Source organism: Scatophagus argus, chromosome 4 (assembly GCF_020382885.2).
Source record: "Scatophagus argus isolate fScaArg1 chromosome 4, fScaArg1.pri, whole genome shotgun sequence".
In the NCBI taxonomy this organism is placed as follows: domain Eukaryota; kingdom Metazoa; phylum Chordata; class Actinopteri; family Scatophagidae; genus Scatophagus; species Scatophagus argus.
In genome coordinates, this window is record NC_058496.1 from 1589188 (window position 1) to 1609038 (window position 19851).

The following is a 19851-nucleotide window of genomic DNA, read 5'->3' on the forward strand; positions in this document are numbered from 1 at the left end:
AACACGTGAAAATGACATGATTTATTTATCATTCGGCAAACACAACTCTGACGCCGTGAAAGGCAACCTGCTGTTTCATGTCATCATATCGGGGACAAAAAACTTAAACCCGAAGTGATTTTAGCCAAGCTGGCCAGTATGACATCGAGATGAAGTGGTGAAAATCTTCTAAACACACTGTAAACTTCAACTGCTACTGATTCTTTCAGCAGTATATATTGTATAGTATAGTATAGTATATATATATATATATATATTGTGTGTGTATATTTTGCTGCTATCCCCGTCCACAGCAGCACTTAACTTCTTCCTGCTGCTTCTCTGAGATGAGGGTGTGTCGACCGCCATCTACTGCAGTAATACACTGACTGTGGAGAAGTACCACGTACTACCCCACTTCAAAAAACCTGAATGAGGGCTGCTGACTTCATTTTTTTTAACCTAAAATTTATTTCTTATGTGGCCAGAAAGTAAATGTGTCTTCAATCTGCCATCTTGTTAGCTCAGCAGCGGAAGAAGCCAACAGACAGCGGCTACTTTCTGTGTCATCTGAAAGTTTGAATAATCAAAAAGGAAAAACTCAACTCCATATTTGGAAGAGATATGCATATTTAGAAATATCAGTGATGGAAGTGCCATTTGCTCAAGCACTGCACCTAAATACAATTTTGAGGTACTCGCACTCTATTTAAGTGTTTCCGTTTTCTGCTACTTTACACTTTCACTCCGCTGCATTTTAGAGGCAAATCTTCTACTTTTTACTGCACTGTATTCATTTAAACTTTTGCAGATTTGGATTATATTATATTTTATAAAAAGGTGATGTATTATTATAGATTAAGCGACCCAGAAGTATATACAGTTATTAGAATGAGCTCCAGCTTTAGCAGCTGCAACATTAAAGTGATAAACGTGTTGATGGATGCCACAGAGAGGTGACCACAGACAGAAACAAACGTCCATCCGCTCATCCCTTCTCGACACACAAGTGTATTCCAGTTAGTTTCATTACAGAGTTGACATATTGACAATTTCACATCTCCTCCTGAAATGCCATTTGGTGAAGGGAAAGGGGAGTCGAGCTGTGGGCGTGGTGAGCCTCTCTCGCAGAGGCAATAAACAACCACTACGGGAATCGATAGCTGCTAAGGTCACCGAGTTTCAATTTCCACTCGTAGTAGTTTTGAGGTTACAGAGAATTATAAAACAAAAAAACAAACAAACAAAGCGCATTATTTAGAAGAGCTCGCGTATCCACGGTTAAACTCTTCAACAGTTTTTTGCTTTACGACTGTGCCAGTGTGCATGCATGTGCAGTGACAGACTCACATTTTGATGTTCTCATGGTACTGCTTGGTATCAGAAGGCTGATTGTACAGAGGCTGGAACATAAGAAGAAACAAACACATCAAACAGTCTTTACTTCAGAAGATGTACCTGTTTTCAAAAAGGCCAAGCGTTCAGTCCAACATCCCGTCAGTATGATTCTGGCCCAAATAAGTGAAGAACTTCAACGGGTTTTTCTTTTTTTAGTATTCCTTGAATAACATGAATGACCGAAGCCCGACAACATGATCCAATTCACGCTACGTGATTGTTCTCCACAGACAAGAAAGAGATGAAAACATATTACCTCAAACGAAGGCGGTCAGGGAATTTGAACTGCAGCAAAAGTCAGATTTTATTTAAATAAGAACAAAACGTGTGCCCAAGAAGTCCGAAGCATCTTTAATCCCTTTAACCCGACACGTTCTCACGAGTCAGTAATGCTAAAAACAGAAACAAGACATAAAATCTTCACTCACCAGTTCTACCCTGGGTCCCAGTCCCTCCAGGATCCTGTGAGCTTCTTCTGCCTTTTTCTGGTGAGGGAAACACAAACACAAGTCGTACATTAGCCGGTCGCCTGCACCTCTGCCGTCACCACGGCAACGCAGTGAGCACGCTCATTTGGTCGCTACGGCTAACACCACCACCACTTGCTGGATGGACCGATGGATGGACGGAGAGATGGAGAGATGAATGCACCGACTATTATTAGAGCTTTTAACTGAAGCTGGGCCACAGCTCTCTCTCTTCTCTCCCAGGGAAAAGATTACTCACCTCCCCTGAAGAGAGAGGGGGGAGGGAGGGAGAGAGAGAAGGAGCAGGCAGGCAGGAAGTGGGAGTGAAAGAGAAAGTGAGTGGGAGAGGAAGAGCAAAAAAAACAGCAAGCGTAGGGGGGGCTAAAAGGCTTTGGTGCTTATCTTGCAAGAGGCAACTGATGAACGACAGAAAGATGTCACCTCCAGCTTACAACAATCAGCCTTAAAACAAAAACTCCAGGAGAGGTGTGGTGATGCCGGGCAGCGAAATGACCTCCCCGCAGCTCCATGCTTTTATATTTAGCCACAGCAGACCAAAGTGTGAGCAGCGTCCCAGACTAGCCCTCTCACTCTGCACACTCCCCCTCCACTCCATCGATCAAACAGGCTGTGCCGGCTGACGCGCCGCATGCTCTGATGCTTTCCATCTCACTTTATTTCCTCCAGTGGCCACGCAGTGAGAGCGACACACTCACGGACAGGACGAGGGACAGCGAGGGGGACCTCACAGCTGATAACAGAAACACAACCTGCCGGTGTGTGCATGTCAACCTTTACTCTCCACCACACACTGTGTCACGTCCCTCTGGCTCTGCCTTCACTGGAGAGGTAACAACACAGGAGGTGTTTGGGATGTGAGTTTATAGAGACTCACGCCAACAGGGGTGGGCGTGAGACCCCAGAGGACTCAGCGAAAGCCTTCCAGCTGGGTCGCCTGCGAGTGAAGCCAAATGACACGGCTCTGGTTTTAAAACTGCTCTGAGAGAAGCCAGGGTGAAGCACCAAACGCTACACTTTACATATCACTCAAATGCAAGTGCAGTAACATGATGCTTCATTCAGTCTTTTCCTTTCACATTCATTTATGTTTTTCCTTTTGCCTTCTCATCAGTGAGTAGGTGTAACAGGCTGCTGAGAATTGCCCCAGAGAGCACTTAATGAACTGCAATTATTAAAACCAGCCTTTCATCCTCAGGGATGGGGCAGAATCGAGGATTTCTCTTCATTTCCTAGCTGTGATTCTTCAAACAAATTCATGACACTGTCCTCAAAACCTTCGAAGTATGGCTTCATATTAAATACTAGGAAAGACAGATTTAGCAGCGAGGATTGACATCCAACTGTGCAGAGTAGCTTTTTCTCTGAAAGTGTGAAAAGCTGCTGGTGTGCTAACTGTGGTCTTCATCCATCTCTGCCTCTCTCACACTTACACACACACACACAAACAAACACACACACACACACACACACACACACACCAACTCATCACAAGAACCAGACAGAGAGGCCGGCTCCAGTAATTCAATTACAACCTCCATCCACCCCTCAGCCCCCAAGTGGATCACATGATCCCCTAAATAAAACACTGAACACGAGAAAACTCTGGGCACACCTGTAAAAATAACACCTGAAATCTAAGCACCACAAAACCTTGGTGGCTCCCATGAAAAGAACGCAGCAGAGAAGAAGAGTGAAAAGAAGAGAGCGCTACAGAGCGGCCATGAGGATTTGCCATAGCTCAACAGAATTATGATAATGCAGCCTCGGTGGGCCGTCTCTTCTTGTGCTAATGTGACGGCTACGTCCCCAATATGAGAAGAGTGAACTTTAGCTGAGCCTTCCCCAAGGTTTGACAACAGGCTGTTTGGGAAAGCTGATGACACACCGAGACAGAAGACACCAGCTCAACAAAGGTATGTGGAGGCTGCAGTAATTATAGCCAGATGTTTCAACACACCAATACCTACTGTACATATATGCACATACACACTCAGGCCAAAATTAACACCTGCCAAGCTAACCGCAAAGGGCTATCTGCCACCAAAATAATCAAGTGTTGCAGCCAGAGTGAGGCCGTCACCGAGCTGTAGTATAACCTGCCATTTATTTATTTATGCACTTTACATCCTCACAGCACAGGAAATGCTGCCTGCAGTCCAACAGCAAATTTCCCCTAAACCCACAAGCGTTGTGCCAACAACTGCAACAGACGACCACAACACCAAAGGAGGAAGTTGTTCTTCTTTGACTACTTGCGTAACAAGGCATCAGAAACCTTACAACACGTGCACAAAAATTAATACCACGTAAAATACTTTACCTGTGCACAAAATTCATTTCAAATGAACCTGTTAAGAGTTAATTAAGCTGAAAAATCAATTGTGGAGTTCCTGATAATCAAGACAAAACAAAACAGAAGGAAAAGAAGACACAAGTTCTTCATGTTTTTTTATGCAAGTCTAAACGGTGCAGCCAAACTGTAGGAGCATTCAAGGCAAATTAATTCATCAATTAATTCATTTTACTTCATTTACACTACAGCTTACAGCTTGGTATCATCACTTCAGTGCAGGACATCTTCTACTGAAACAAATGTCTATGTAAGCATTTATTATTTGGGCCAGTGTTTGACTGGTGGATTTCATCACATCCACTTGGCCATTAAAAACGCTCATTTGGGAGACTGCTCATACATGTGCACACGCCACAAGTCTGACAGGCAACATTAAACTTTAATGTAATGTTATTACCACATGTACACATCACCACTTCATGCACCTTTCTGGATATCAATCCGATTTAAAATTAATTTCAAAAGCATTCAAGTCACGTGTTGAAAGGGTAAATGTCTCTCCAGGACGTAATCTTCACTGCTCCCGGCTGTTAACAAAGTGCTCGGTAGAAAAGGCCAATTTCAGAGTCCCTTGTGATCAACACAGTGCCCGACAACAGGAGCTTATCTGACAATAAAGGCTGTAGGCTGATTAGGTTTAGTCACAAAAAATACTTTCTGACGGTTAGGAAAAAAATTGTATTTGGAAATATGTGACTGCACAGAAAGGTGGAGGATGAATGAGTTAGACACAGGACTTTGCCAAAGCACGCTGGGCAGTGCGATTTCTTTAGGAAACTTTACACTGTGGTACACACTGCACTCATCAGGTGGAGTTAACATGTTGTGGTCCTGAAACACAGCCACAAACGTAAACCTCCAGCTAAAGTGACACTGAAATCACGGCATGGCGTGCAAACAAAGCAATGCAGACACACGACCTCTGAGCTGGAGCAGAGCTGCCCTGATTTGCACGTAGTCAGGGAAAATGATGCAATCAGATCTGACTAATGGAGACACACAGTTAAATCTCATTGGAATTTTATCAGGATATGAGTGGCTCAAAATCCCAAGTGTAAACTGAGCCTAAGAGATGCTTATCAATTAGAACTTAGTGCTCGACAACACGTTACGGCGGCAAAGAGAACGAACAGAAATACAATGATACAGTGTCACTGTGTCATATCGGGCGGAGCCTGAGCAAAACTAGAAAACAGCTGAGGAAGCAGGTTAAGTCCAGAGAGCGAGAGAGATAGTGAGCTCAGAGGGGGAGGAGGCACTAGGCCAGAGTACACCGCCAGTAGAGGGAAGTGGAAAGTGTTACAGAGGTCAGGCTGCATTGTGGAGTAAGCCATGAGTCATTCTTCAACTCCAAGACTTTCAAATGAGTCTTAAGCAATCTGGCCTGCTGCTGCGTAAAAGTGCTGAAATTTAGTGAGGACTGATGACGGTAAGGAGGGAAGCTGTGAGGCACACCCCCTGCTTCTCACAGCATTATGGTGTTTATCTGTGTACCATCTGGTCAAGGAAGGCCTGGGGCTGCTGCTCAATCACGCCGAAGCAGTGTGAATGTTTGCTCTGAATGTTACAGAGAAGCTGCTTAAAACATCCACTGAAGTCACCAGCTTCAACGTCACTACTAGCTTGTTCAAAGAGGCTGAAGCGGGAGGGGGGCAGTACAGCTTCACATGCCAATTTCAGTAAAAAGAAGACTTGTGCAGTTCACCACCAGGGGGACCGAGAGCACCGAGAATCACTCCATACCTCCTGCATGGGGTAGCACTGCATATAACGACCAGCATGAACTTAACACTTCCAAACTGCTTCCTGTGACCTCTCAGCAGTGCCTTTTCTCTTTTCTATAAGAAATGATTAACTTGTTGTACTTGCACATGTGATAAAAGACAAAGATTTGTTCCAGGCTGTCTGTGTGTGATTCATCAAGCCTGTTGCGTTGACCTTTAGTAGCTTATTCTGTTAGACAAGAGCTCTGCCCTGCCTCACAGTAAAGAGTGGAGACTCAGGTGGGAGGTGAACACTCTGTGGCCCGTTCTGCGTTTGTTGACGAGGGGGTTTTGAGGAATATGAAAATGACGGATGTCCAAGACAAAAAACAAAAGTCCCTTCAGAGCCCCAGTATTACATTCAGTATTATAGAAGCTACAGAAGTAATCTGCACACTGTCTATGAGACGTAAGGAAAAACAGAACGAAAACGGTTCACTCTTTGGGACCCCACTCCTGGTCCCCCTGTCCGAAACTGGCTTCCCTATCACTGACCGCAGAGAACATTCAGGGGTTGTAATTGTGTGCCTCAGTTGTGTTTGTTATCTTGCATCAGCCCGGTGAAATAACACTGAATGACAGGAAAGCACCCAACTCTCTCACTTGTCTCCTTCACGTGTGGTGATGAAAACATTGCACATGTGATCAAGTGAAACCAAAATCAAATGCAAGGCTTGTGTGGCAGACAGATCTGGTCTGTGTGTGTGTGTGTACTTTACTGACCCTGTTCTCATCGTAGATGATCTGCACCAGGCTACGGTGCTTGGCCTCACTGGGGGGCGGCGAGATGGGCCGCTCTGGCTCATGGGGCTTTGCAGCCTCCTCCTCCAGTTGTTGCTGTAACACACACACACACACACACACACACAGATGACGGTTAACACTTAACAAATCCAAACGGACCCTGATCTTCCAGGAAGAACCTGTGGCTCACCAGTTCCTGTTGCGGGGCTGCAGACTGCATGTTAGATAAACCGTCTCCCCACCAGCTCTCCAACAGGGATGAGACTAACTGTCCTATTATCCGTAATAGCTATTAACTCCCCAGGGCCTAGTTAATCAAAGACTTACTACAACTGCATGTAAACAAAGCCAGTGCCTGCTGTGTGGCTGGGGCATCCAATGAAAAAGGAGCAGACAAAAGAAAGGAAAACACAGGCAAGGAAATGAACACCAGACGAGTCCTGAAAAACAGCAAGTTCCTCGAGCTAACATCCACAGTGTCTAATTAACCTGGACTTGGAGACTGTAGTCTGCTGTGAACAGTGAACCAAACACAGAAAAGTTGTACAGGGCTGAAGTCCATCAATGCTTATGTTTCACTACAGTCACTTCAGTTCACATATCTGCTTGCTCTGACAGTCAGAAAGAAGCTAAACAGCATATAGAAAGAAAAGCAGCATTTGGCTGTGATAGCCTATTTACATTTAGACACTTTTTACATCTTCGGCAGATCTGAAGGCTATCAGAAACTGAAAAGGCTAATTATAAACGCGAACAAGAAGCATTAGAGAGGCGGTGTCATCTGTCCAGATGCTGAAGAGCTGTAAATGGACCAGTGAAGATCATTAATCCTCCCACACCTGAGCATGTCAATAAGCAGCATGTGGCAGCAAGTACCTACTTTTTTCTGCCTGTGATAACGAGATGAAAATTATTCACACTTCTGAATTATTTATACATAAAATTTTCTAATGGGACTCAGAAAACAGCAGTTTGAACGCATAAAGAAGGCAGAAGGTGCTGCTGTATTATGCATTAAATCAGAGTTGGGATTTCACCTGAATATAAAATGCATTAAAAAATGGGGTTTGGTATTTGAGACTGGTTAACAACTTTTTATTGAAAAAGCACCATTTATGTTTGTAAAAAGCAAGACTAAAAGACCAGATATTTGAGTAAAAGATGACAATACAGCTCAGTAGTCACCATATGCAAATATTTAACAGCTAAATCAGCGTCTTAAGGTAATCAAAAGTCTCCGCAACTCCATTTTTACCATCACAAAAATTTAAATATCATTAGCCATTCAAAGACAGTAAAGAGATATTCTACATCTTTGCCTTAACACACGCTTTGACTTAATCAACTACCAAAATCACACCAACAAAAATAATTCTCTGCTCAAGTGAACATAACAACCTTGTGACACTCAAAATAAATGAATAAATAAATAAATAAAAATCCCTGACATCATAATTTGGCCAAAATTGTTTGGACACAGTCTGTATGTCGTCCGGACTACGAGCTGGAGACAGAGGCTGAGTGTGTTCAGCTGTCTGCAGGCCGAGTGGCGTGCATATAGCTGATCTACAGTTAAGTCAACACCCCACCCCCCCTTTACTTCCTCCCTTCTCCTCCTCCTCCTCCTCCTCATCTCCTGACAGGGGAGGCCTCCAGAGGATCCACATGAGAGTGGAGCAAGATGAATCATCACATGCCATGATAGGCCTGGATATGCATCTGGTGAGGCAAACATAGACATTCCCACAGAGACACCCCCCCTTCCAAACCCGCCGCAGAGTAAAACAAAATAAACCAGCCGTCCTGGGCCTGGCTGACATGACACAGGCTGGCGGTAACCTAAGCCTTAACCCCCGCCCATTCACCAACTCTGCCAGGGCTCTTTAAATAAAGTTTTACCGTGCCGCTTAATTAGTCCAGATGTTTTAATGCTTCAAGAGAGCCGGACTGTAAGAAAATATCCATAAAAACAGTGTGTGTGTGTATTGAGGGAGGCAGGGGTTGTGATTTAAGCAGCAGAGCTTAAACTCTCAATCATTCACAAGTCTGATAGGTGGTTTCATTTTGGTTTTTCTTCTAACATCATATAAAAAAAAACAACAGATTCATTAAATACTATGTCTTTCCTATTAAAGCAACACTGTGAGGGTTTCGTTGCATCCAGTGCTGAGACAACATGGCTGCAGTTCAGCTCGTAAACCCTTCCTGCTCTGTCTTAGCAGATGGGACAAGGGCCAAACTAAAACCTCAAAGTACTCATCAAATATTTTTGAATAAATTTATGAATATTATATTCCCCGCCTGCCCTTAAATCCTTCACAGCGACGCTCTAACAAAGAGAAATGTACAAATCATTCAGACAGCAGGCGTCTCGTTTTTATCTGTCCACAGGTGAAATGTTGTTGGCAGATTTGATAAGCTGCAGCTAATTTATCTCAACTTAGACCAAAACTCTAAGCATTTGTCTCATTAGTATGTGATCTGGAGGCAGCACAGAGTAAATACACCTACGGGTGTCTTTCTTGCATTCAGCATGATCAAGCTTATTATAATCAAACCAACAGCTCTAAACAGGATCTTGCAGGTCTCATATCAGTCAGTGAACCCATTGTTAGCTCAAGCTGCTACGGTGGATTCATAGCAACAATTTAGTTCAGTCATATCATTAACTTAAATACTGCCAGATGAAACGGAGACCAAGACATTTGGCTGTCATAAAAAATGTTTTTCAACCTAATGTTACTTTTGGATAATGATTTTCTTTTTGTCGTGTATAACAAACAGTATGTTTATATAACTGCATACATGGTGGCGAGTGCGAGCTGAACCCTGAAGCTTCTCTACTAAACATGGCAGGCGGCCAAAAGGGAGACTGTGTGGCAGGAATATGAGTGGTTTAGCAGTCACAAAACCTCCACCATAATCCTCCTCCTCCCCGAGGGGAAGCTGTTATTTATAGCCTTATATATTTTTAACCTACTTTTCTCCTAAATAAAAAAAAAACCAAAAAGAAGAGAAGAGAAAGGGGAGTGCAGCTGCCTGGAGGAGTGCGTGTACAGAATCGTGGCACAAGAAGCGCCTACAGAACTTGAATGCAGCGATTACAACACAGCCAAGTCTGTTTAGGACTTTTAATGCACCCGTGCCAACTGAAGCCTGGCAGGAAAAGTCACATTGGAAAACCACACATGAGCATTTCAAACAAGCCAAACCCTGCCACGAAGGAAATTCAACACGGATGCCAGGACTGGCAAAGAATCCAACATCTACAAGCTTGTTAGGTACCTCATAGTGCTATTAGGCATGTCTGCCTGGTCAAAATGTGCAGAATGCAGATGAATGACTTCATAAAACAACCTAAATCTCTTCCATGAAAAAGGGGGGGTTGTGTTAAGCTGCATGCCAAGCACAAGGGGCCATCCTGGACTGCAAAAATTTAGTTTTACAATGTAGGAAAGCCACATAGACCGCAAATCCTTCCCTGCTGCCACTTCCTTACGACAAAGTGAATGAAAAAATGTAAACACTATCGGGTATGGCTCATTATTTGTCTTCTTTTTTTAGAAACCAAACAATGTATTTTGTAATCTATATTGTAAAGCCTTTCTGCTGCGTTATGTTCCCACCGACATGCATTGCGTGCTTTGGAGTTGCTACAAGAACAACAAATGATATCTCAGACAGAAATATAAATCATTCCAAAGCCAGAGGCATTTACAGCAGGACCATCAGAACGTCTCTACTGAGAAAAATAAATCCAAGATCCAAGCAGGAGAACGTGAGATAGCATCAGTCTAATATCCCTACACACAAAGCAAGTCAAAGGAGTTACAAGCACATCCATACGTGTGCAGACCTGTTTCTTTCGAAGCTTGCAGATCTGCTGCTCCACCATGGTGATCTCCCTGTCCACACGGTCCATGTTCTGGATCAGCTCTTCCTTGGAGAAGCGAGCCGGCACCAGATCCAAATCAGGGTCCATATGGACCGGGCTCACAGGGGAGATCGGCTCTAGTTTCCCCATGGCACTTCCACGCTCCTGCAGAGGGACAGCAGACAGAAAAGCAACAAGGTGAGATGGCAAAACTCACAATCACATCTCAAGTCTCATATCACTGTCCTTAGAATTTTCGATTTTACACTTTAATTGAAGAAAAATATCATTTAAAAAAATCTGAAGGGAAAGGGAAGAATGAGGACAGAGACGAATTTCATGTGCTTCAACAAGTCTCTTCAGTGTTTGGATTTTCAAATGAATCACAGATGGCAGGTCAGCGTAAAGTTTCTGACACACAGCAGAGCATGAAGACCCTCTGGATATGAATTGACCATCTCAGAGGGATGAACTTTTCCATGTCCTCCCTCTCCTGTCCTCCTCTGATTGCAAGGTCCGTAGGTTACTCTTCAAGAAATCATCCAAACACTGTCTGTGTGTGTCCTCTGGGAAGGTAACACACGGCAGTAATTAAGTCCTGTGGGTAATGAAAGCCAGTGAAGTGTCTCAGTGTCACTAGACCACACTAATGAATATGAGGTCACTGCCTCCTCTGCCAGGATTGTGCACAACTGGCAGCTGGCTCTGTTTAAGCCACTTGGTTTAAAATGTGAAATAGTCAGGGGGGTTTTTTTGGGATGTAAATCTGAAGGGAGGTACGTGTGTGTTTTTCAAATTCAGGAGATATTTAAAAGCCGTGTGTTCCGACAGAAAAATGCAAATGGTGTGCGTCTGCCAGTCAAACAACACACAGTGAGGCTCACCAACTGAGCAGCCGCACTGATGAGAGAAGTGATTCATCAAACCAATTATCTTCCATGTACACTGCACACCCTGAGCGCACACTCGTAATATAAACCCCTTTTCAGCTCAGCGTCGGCCCAAGATTTTACATTTCACTCATACCAATAAAGCAACTTTTACCCTTCAGCCGAGTGTAAAAGATAATAACAACACTAACATGCGTACCTACAGAAGACTAGAAAACCAGCAAAACTAGAAGCAGTGAATTTTGAGCTTATTAGCAAAATTGTCACCAATTCCTTACGTCACTCTAACTCTAATATACTAAAGGTTTAAGCTGTAATGGAGACGAGTAGACGTTACACTGTTGTAGCAGTGGATGATGTGTCCATCACCTCTTGTTGTTTAGACCACAGGCAACTGTTGGTGTTTCATATGAACCTGGACTTCATCAGCCTGTCAGACTGTCAAGTTGCCTGACGTCTCCTCGACAGTTTGACGGCTGTTTTGGTCCACTTGCACCTTTGAAAAGCCCATAAAACTCTGGTGGATCAGGCTTTAAGCTGAATAGTCTGTTCACGTCCAAGTCAAGAGCAGAGATGGAGCTGCTGTTACATGCGCCTGTTTATGTAACAACAACACACACACAAATGGTAAGAGAGGGCCCACTTGTTGTGCAGGGGCAGCATTTGTGTGCTCATATCATCTTCATGCGTGAGGGTTGCAGCCTCCACCGAGCATGTGATTGAGCGGTGGGTTTTTTTGTTCTGCGTTATTTTTAAACGTCTGAAATGAACATTATGTAAGTGGGCTACTCTGGACAAGGCAGGCTGCATTGTGGCCCCCGCAGACCCGCTGTGATTGAAAATGTCAGAGGCAGAGGATGTTGAGGGGTCGTCCTCAAAAGAGAAGCCCACGCTTGTCCCGCAAGTCACATAAATCCAATCTACCTTAACACACAAAAGGACACTGCGGCCCTCCTGGTGGGGTCACAGCCCACGTGCTCTGTCAAACCAGGTATCGTTATGCAACAATATGTGTGGCTGGGAAATCCATTAAATTTTACTTTCAATTCCCGTTTTTGCCTCCAACGCGTATGAAAACAAGAACATTGATACAAAACAATCGTTGTGCCACAATGAGCTTAACATTTGAGTGCTGTTTCTCAATATTCAATTCTTTCATGATAGATTTTTTTAAAATTCTATTATTATTTATTTTATTTTATTATTAGCTCACATTTGTGGCTCATGTTCGACGCTGCGTCGTGTTTAAACCCCTGACAGCTAGGTGGCAGTGTTGTGTTCTTCAGGCTTTTGACAACGTGAACTGAGACAGCACAGAGAACACAGGACTTTTAAACAACTGCTTACAGAAATCACAATTTATCAGCGTACTGAATGGTAACCCCATGTACCGATACACAGCCCTCGCGGTCAAGTGAGCCCCTGCTTGAGAAAATCTCGTCAAGCAAGCCACTGCCCGTTATGTTTCTACGCTTTTCTTTTGTTTTTGTTTTTTAGCTGAATTATATTAAGTTTTTGGGTATTTTTCGTAAGGGTCATTGATGTTTCCAACATCAGTGAGTAATCGTGTAAAATACAATCCAATAATGGTGATTGTGATTTCTGCCACAATCGGGCAGCTGACGCAAATGTTTAGAGTGTTAAACTATGAGGGACCTGATGGTGGGGCAAAACTATGGAGTCAAAAGTAGTCTTGTGTTTTCCAGCACTGTTCAGCTCTCCCTCTGGTCTTGTGCCCTACACTGTCCTCTGATCGTGTCAGCAGCACAGCAGCACATCAACAGCTACTACACCTGTGACACAGTGTGAAAAGGTCACGGGCCCATAGCTAAGCCCTTGGCCCAGCACAGCTTACAGCTTATACGCCCTCCACGACCCCCGTCACATTCAGAACATACCACTGCATCATGCCTCCGGCTCCGCATGCATCAGGCTTTTTTTGTTTGTTTGTTTTTCTTTAAATAACCTCTGGGTGTCTGAGTAAATGTGTTCACACCAGCCCAAGTGACTGATCGTATGCATACCGGACAACGGTGGAGCGGAGCCCGAGACATCCTGTTTTCATGCTAGAATGTGCATGTTCACAATAGTCTCCCTCTCTATCGGACATCCAGCCCTCTCTTATGCAGAGCACACAGCAGGCGGGTGCACAAAGCTACTGAAACTGAGGCGAGTGTTGTCAGATTGGGTTTCAAAGCTGAATCTCATCGGGGTCATATTGTGCCAAATCACCCAGAATTCAGAAAAACATTCAAAACAGTTCAAGTTTGTGCCAAATTTGATGAAGTTTCCTGCATGTTTCCATGAGACACCACCTGAACCTTAATGCGACCAACAGACACACAGAAGCGATTGCATTTTGTACAACAAAAGAGAAAACTTATCAAGCACGCAGATTAGTGACTGTTCCAGACCAAGTGTGTCCTTTCCCAACAGGAAGCAACAAAATCAGATCAAAACCAATCATCATTATACAATCCAACAGTCAATCAGCACAGGCCTAATTCAGGTGGAGCCACAAAAGCGGTTTAACCAGCATCACAGTTCTGTTCTGAATGGAGCATCAGTCAGTCGGGATTTGATTTCCACAGTATCTTAACCATCACCACCGGCACTGCTCGCTCTTTGAGCCACATGAGGCAAGACTGACAAATTTTTAAGAGCATGCGGTCAAGAAGGAGTCTCTCATTTCGATGAGATCTGATATCTTATCCACTTTCTAAGCCACAGATCCAGGATGAGTGCACACTGCTGTACAGTAACGCTGCTTTTGTCCTCGTCTGATTCACTGTGAGTCATCATACAAGCGTTAGCTTTGTCCGACACTACTGGCCGACTCCCTCTTTTCTTCACCGTCTTTGTCCTCTCACTCCTCCTTTTCCCTTTCTATCTGTGTCTCCCTGTACTTGCCCTTTGCCTCATTTTCAGCTGTATCTCCCTTTACGTCCGCACTATCATTCGGTGCACTTGTTCTATGAAGTGACTGCATCTGACATGACTTATATAATGGGTTTACAGCCCTCTGTGCTCCGAGGGGAATTGCTGGCATTCCTGAATATTTCCCTGCTAGCTTAAGAGTTTTCTTTCCTGTGCGCTCTGTTATTGGTGTATCTATTTACCATTCCATCGCCGTCTGCCTCCCCTGGCAGTTTGAAGCACTCTGTGTGATGTCAGGAACACCTCCCCAACAGCAGCTGTACACTGCAAACAAGTCGTATTGATGTGCAGTTCACACAGCTTCATCCTCAGTCTTTTGAAATCTAGGTCAGCTCTATTATTTATTAATTGCTGTTTCACAACTCCCTCGGTCTTCTCACTGCTGCTCTCAGAGCTGCAGCTCCTACAACACAGAAGCCCCTTCTTAGACTTCTGGTGTGCTGTGTCTAATAATATCCTTTGTGCTTATGAAGGATGCTAGCAGATTTCATCAAAAAGACAAAAGATTTCAAAAATAAAGTCGATATGGTTTTGAGATAAAAGTGGTTACCATCTACATTAGGATTCATTTCTATGATTTTCTTGTAAATGTAAGCTCCTGGAGTTACTGACAGCGATCTCCCAAAATAATGACACCAGCGTGATACATCCAGCCCTCTATTCAATCAATACTATGCTATTTGTCATATGCATGTTAACCGTCTTGCTGTAACATTCTGCAGACCATCTATAGCACATACAGATTACTAACCTTTGCTATGTCCTCGGCTGCTCCCAGGGGCAACGCTGCCCGGTGGGATGAGGGCCTCATCAGAGACTCTGGTCCCATATCTAATCGAGGCCTTTTGATCTCTGCATACTCCACCTCTGATTGGCTGGGCTCTGGCAGGTAGATGTGCTCATAGCGGATGTGCTGCTCTTGTCCTCTGCAACAGAAACGATACAGACAAAGCAGATTAAAATATGGAAAGCTGCTGAAAGAGCACAAAATGCACTGTAAGCTACAGGCAGCAGTTATTAATATCATAAGGCCTTGTTCAGTTATGTAACGGCTGAGGAAAGAAAACACATGTTAGGAATACGCGACCAGCATTTTCCTTAACTGGTGCGTTCACCAGACTTGTGTTGTCAATGAGTCTCTAAGTCCACTTTAGTCTCAACTAAACTGCAATGATGTTTCAGAACAGATGTGAACATTATAAGGCCTCATTCAGACCAAATCAGGCGCTGCGGCACAAACGCCCGTATTCTCATTCATTCTGAGTGAGAGTAGTGCGTTTAGACAGTGGCAAAAGAACTGACTTAGGCCCAACTATTGGAGAAAAGCAACTTGACGTCAGGCTGCGGTAGCCAGTTATTAGCCTGTCTGTGCAGCTCCTCGGTGGCTTTAAGTTTAGGCTCGGCTGCTACATGATGCATTTAAATTACACACTGACATCATCTACACTGAAATGACACGACTTCAAAGTCAAAAAACCAGCATCTGTTACCAATGTTAACCATGCCGGTTGACTATTGTGTCTATGATGTTGCCGAGAAAAGCAGAAGAAACACTTCCAAAGCATACTCAAGTAAGAGCTGGAGCAAAGACATAAATCAATCAAATCAAGTGACAAAACACACAATAAAAGATTAAATTATGCGTGTCAAATCAAACTGATGTCCCAGGACAAATCTAAGATGTGAAGCCACCAGTAGCAGTGAGACAATATTGATCTTGTGAGAGAGAGATGAGGCTCAGCGCTGGTTTTGTTTAAACACGGCCTAATCAAATCCCATTTACACAGGCTACATTTAACCACACAAAGACACGTTTGTAAGGATGGCAGTTACAGCCTTGGATCAGGCTGACCTAAATCTTTACTGTTGTGTTCAAGGCGCGCACACACACACACACACACACACACACACAAAGGCCAGCTGGCTTGATTCAGTTCAAACAGAATCATCATAAAGTAATCACCATTTTTTTCTGCAAATGGGAACATGCAGTGGGTCACTCTGTTGTGGAAAGAAGCAAGAACATTGGAAACGGTGACTCACTGTTACATTTAACCATCTAATGGTTTTAAATATAGCAGCATATGGTAGAGCGGCTCTTGTGTGGAGTTTTGTAGGCACTGCTATTCAGCCGGTGGCCCCACACACAAATCCCAAACTGAGCTTTGTTTAGGAGCGGTGGGAGATGGTGGCACTCCCTGTACTGTACCCCAAATCTAAAAGTGATCCGGAGGACCAGGAATGCAAACAATTACACCAACAGGCAGCGGAGGAGGAGGAAGCACCGCACTGTAACATGATCTGGTCGTGATCTGCTCTATGTGTGGTGTGCAAGGGTATAATCAACAAGCTAAAGCGCGTGTAGTCAAATGACAGCTTCCGAGCGTTAACTCCACTAGCAGCGTAGATCTGGGAGATTTTATTAGCCCACTTGTAAATGGCTCTCTGTTCTTTCTGAAGGAACGGTTTTCTCAAGTCTGCCCTGGAGGCTGATGCCAGAACGTCAGTGCCTTTGCTGCCAGTGTCAAAATGGAAGTGGCTTCTGAAGAGAAGAGGGAAAACACAACCATAATTGCTGGTCCAGGCCCACAATGGCCTAGTGTGTGGTTACTTTATGTGCCAAAGAGCATGGAGCCTGTCTCTGCCTAGCAGAGTACTGGTGCGGTGGTGAAACGATCGAGACCATCCTCACTCTGCCCCAGAGATTTATACAGGACAGATATGTCATGCCACTTATGTAACACACCAGGCTAAATCTTTCGGTTATTTGCATAACCCCGGTTCTCTGATTAATATGAGTGAGATGTCTCACTATGCATCCCATAGTGAGACATCGAGCGAAATATTATGAAAGAGAACTGCATCGTAAAAGGGGTTCGGAGAAAGAAATTCAGATTGTGGATTCTTATCTGTGCGATTGCCTAAATAGTACGATGAAAAATAGGAGGCCAAAATTGATACCCAGATGGTGTGTGACGACTCCCGCCCAACACATTTTTCGCACTCATTCAGTCGCACGCTTTCTCATCTCCATAGAGGGCTGGCACTTACATAATCACATCATCAAGCTCTAGCCCACCCCCCTCTCCCTCTCCCTCTTTCTTTCTCCCTGTCCCTCTTGTGAGCGTGCAGAATAATCTGATCCCTGGGGAGGATTTGTCTGGAGGATGAGGGAAAGAGATGTGTGTGTAGAGGTGGAGGGAGGGGGGCAGCAAAACACAACATCCCCACACAAGCACTTCACTACTATGTTAGAGGTTTGGGACCCATTACGAGGAGAACGGTGATCGTGTGTGCAGATAGCAGCCTGTTATTGTGAAAGCGCTGCGGCGTCTGTGCGGCTGCCAATCTTCTTCGTAGCTCCCCAGCTGTGCGCTGCCCGGGGACGGCAAACAGAGAGGCCAGGCTAACTGCACCACAGCTGGGATTAATGAAACTGTCAGACTGCACAGAAGAGGAAGGACAATGGGTGGAGTCCAAAAACTCGCAAAATGTGCTCAAACCCTCAACTTTCCTGTTCATGTTGCTGGACAGAAACAGCAGTGGTCAATGGCCAAAACAACCAGAGGCTGCTGGATGGTACTGAAATGAACGAGAGCTCTTTTCCAAAAATCGACCCATCCGACAAATTATGTGGAAGTGGAAGGTTACCTTTGGCACTGTATCGTCATAGATGGAGGTGGGAAAAGCAATCAGTTCTTAGATGTATCATAATTTGAGCAATTCAGCATGGACGCTGTAAACTGCTCATCAAAACTGAAAGAGTTTCCTTTTCATGTGAATTGAAAACACAAATGGAAAGATTATATAAGAACATATGAACACAACCATTTAAGCCAACATGCTCAGCAATGGGACCTTTTAACCAGCAATAAATACATTCATTTAAGGCTTACTAAAGTCACAGTTACATATTATAAACATAATAATTATTGAGTACTTAAAGGCCATATGTGCAAATACACACACAACCTCACTTGAAGCTCTGAACAGAAACCTCTGAATACTACTTTGATAGCTCACAGATAAACAAAAAGAATGATCACAGCTATTGTACCAGATTTGTTTGCACTCCACTCTCCGCTCTGGCCAGAAAAGAAACCCTGTTACGTGGTTTCTCGGTCTTGTTATGCTTGCTGTAAACTCTATCCTCTCCCTTTCTCAAGGAGCCTGGGTGATCTCAGACAGATGGGAAGAGGCGGAGTGACTGAGATATTGCCTGGAGTAAAGAGGAGGATGAAACAAACAGCTAGCACAGTGGCTCACCAGTGATTACACTGTAGTGGTTTTCTGACCTGTAATTAGGGTAAATTTGGAGCATTAACTAAATAGCACATTTTCACCAAGTCATCCTCAGTCCAAGACGATTAAAGAGGAGACAAAGGACACATAGCTCAATCATACTGAAAAAGAGATAATGCAGTCTTTACAGGCAAGTGCAGTCTTTCAAAAGGCCATGTAAGTGCGTATATTCTCAGAGTGTGAACTGAGCTGGCAACAAATGAAGACAATGTTCAGAATCACCGAGATTTATGAAAAGGCAAGAACACGTCTGAGAAAAGGATATAGTGAAGGACTGTCAAGGCCAGAATTACACTATTCAGACTCTGAATGGGAACATTTGAGGCTTCAGACTCTGAAGGAATGCTAAGGCCCGCTATATTCAACTGACTCCCCACCCACAGACGCCTGCCAGCAAGACCAGCGGTTTGTTTCATGGTCTCCACAAAGAAACGTGGGCTAACTGCGAGCCTCCCCCTTTGATATGATGGTTATTTTTTATCTACTGAAAAACAGCCTCACGGCAGAAGCTGCACAAGGCATCTGTCAGGCAGAAACAGACATCATGTACACTGAGAGTGACAGCCAAAGAACTAGAGATTGAATGAAGGGCGTCACTAAATCATGAGCTGGTGTGTAGCAGTTGAAAAGTGTGGTGTTTATTTCTGCACCAGTGTTCCCACATTGTGGCCCAGGCTATGCTAAGTGTTAAAACAGGGCCAACACACGGCTCTGTGCTTTACATCGAAGACCACAATCCCATCTGAGTGATAATTAAAGATGCCAACACAACACTCAACAGCCACAGGCTGTTACAGAGTCATTCTTCCATCTGCTGTCTGCTGAAAGGTACACAAATTACTTTGCTGCTCATTTTAAATAAACTAAAGCTCTTAAAAATTCAATTTCATACTTCTTGCATGTTTTAACATATGTGAGAATATCTGTCATGGCAATAACCTAAGGAGGAAGAAAGCACTCTTGTGACTTATCTTCTGTGCATCATGCAAAATTCACGGCATGCACATGAATTATTCATCAGCACTCATCAAAACTCATCCTCAAAAAAGCATGGCTATATAAATAATAAACAACTTTGGTAGGTACAAGACCTGAGTCTCCAGAGAGAAAGTGCAATACATAC

At 44.0% G+C, this 19851-nt stretch overlaps 1 protein-coding gene across 4 annotated transcripts in view; it reads right to left on the reverse strand.

Moving 5' to 3' along the window:
* Nucleotides 1–19851, reverse strand: part of ncor2 (nuclear receptor corepressor 2) — a 74017-nt gene that overhangs the window by 37228 nt on the left and 16938 nt on the right. For all 4 annotated transcript variants that reach the window (XM_046386719.1, XM_046386720.1, XM_046386717.1 and 1 more), the window contains exons 4-8: nucleotides 15178–15352; nucleotides 10582–10764; nucleotides 6705–6818; nucleotides 1806–1862; nucleotides 1330–1382 (exon numbers count right to left, since the gene is read on the reverse strand). In XM_046386719.1, coding sequence (XP_046242675.1) covers nucleotides 1330–1382; nucleotides 1806–1862; nucleotides 6705–6818; nucleotides 10582–10764; nucleotides 15178–15352 — 582 coding nt within the window. The remainder of the gene's footprint in view (nucleotides 1–1329; nucleotides 1383–1805; nucleotides 1863–6704; nucleotides 6819–10581; nucleotides 10765–15177; nucleotides 15353–19851) is intronic.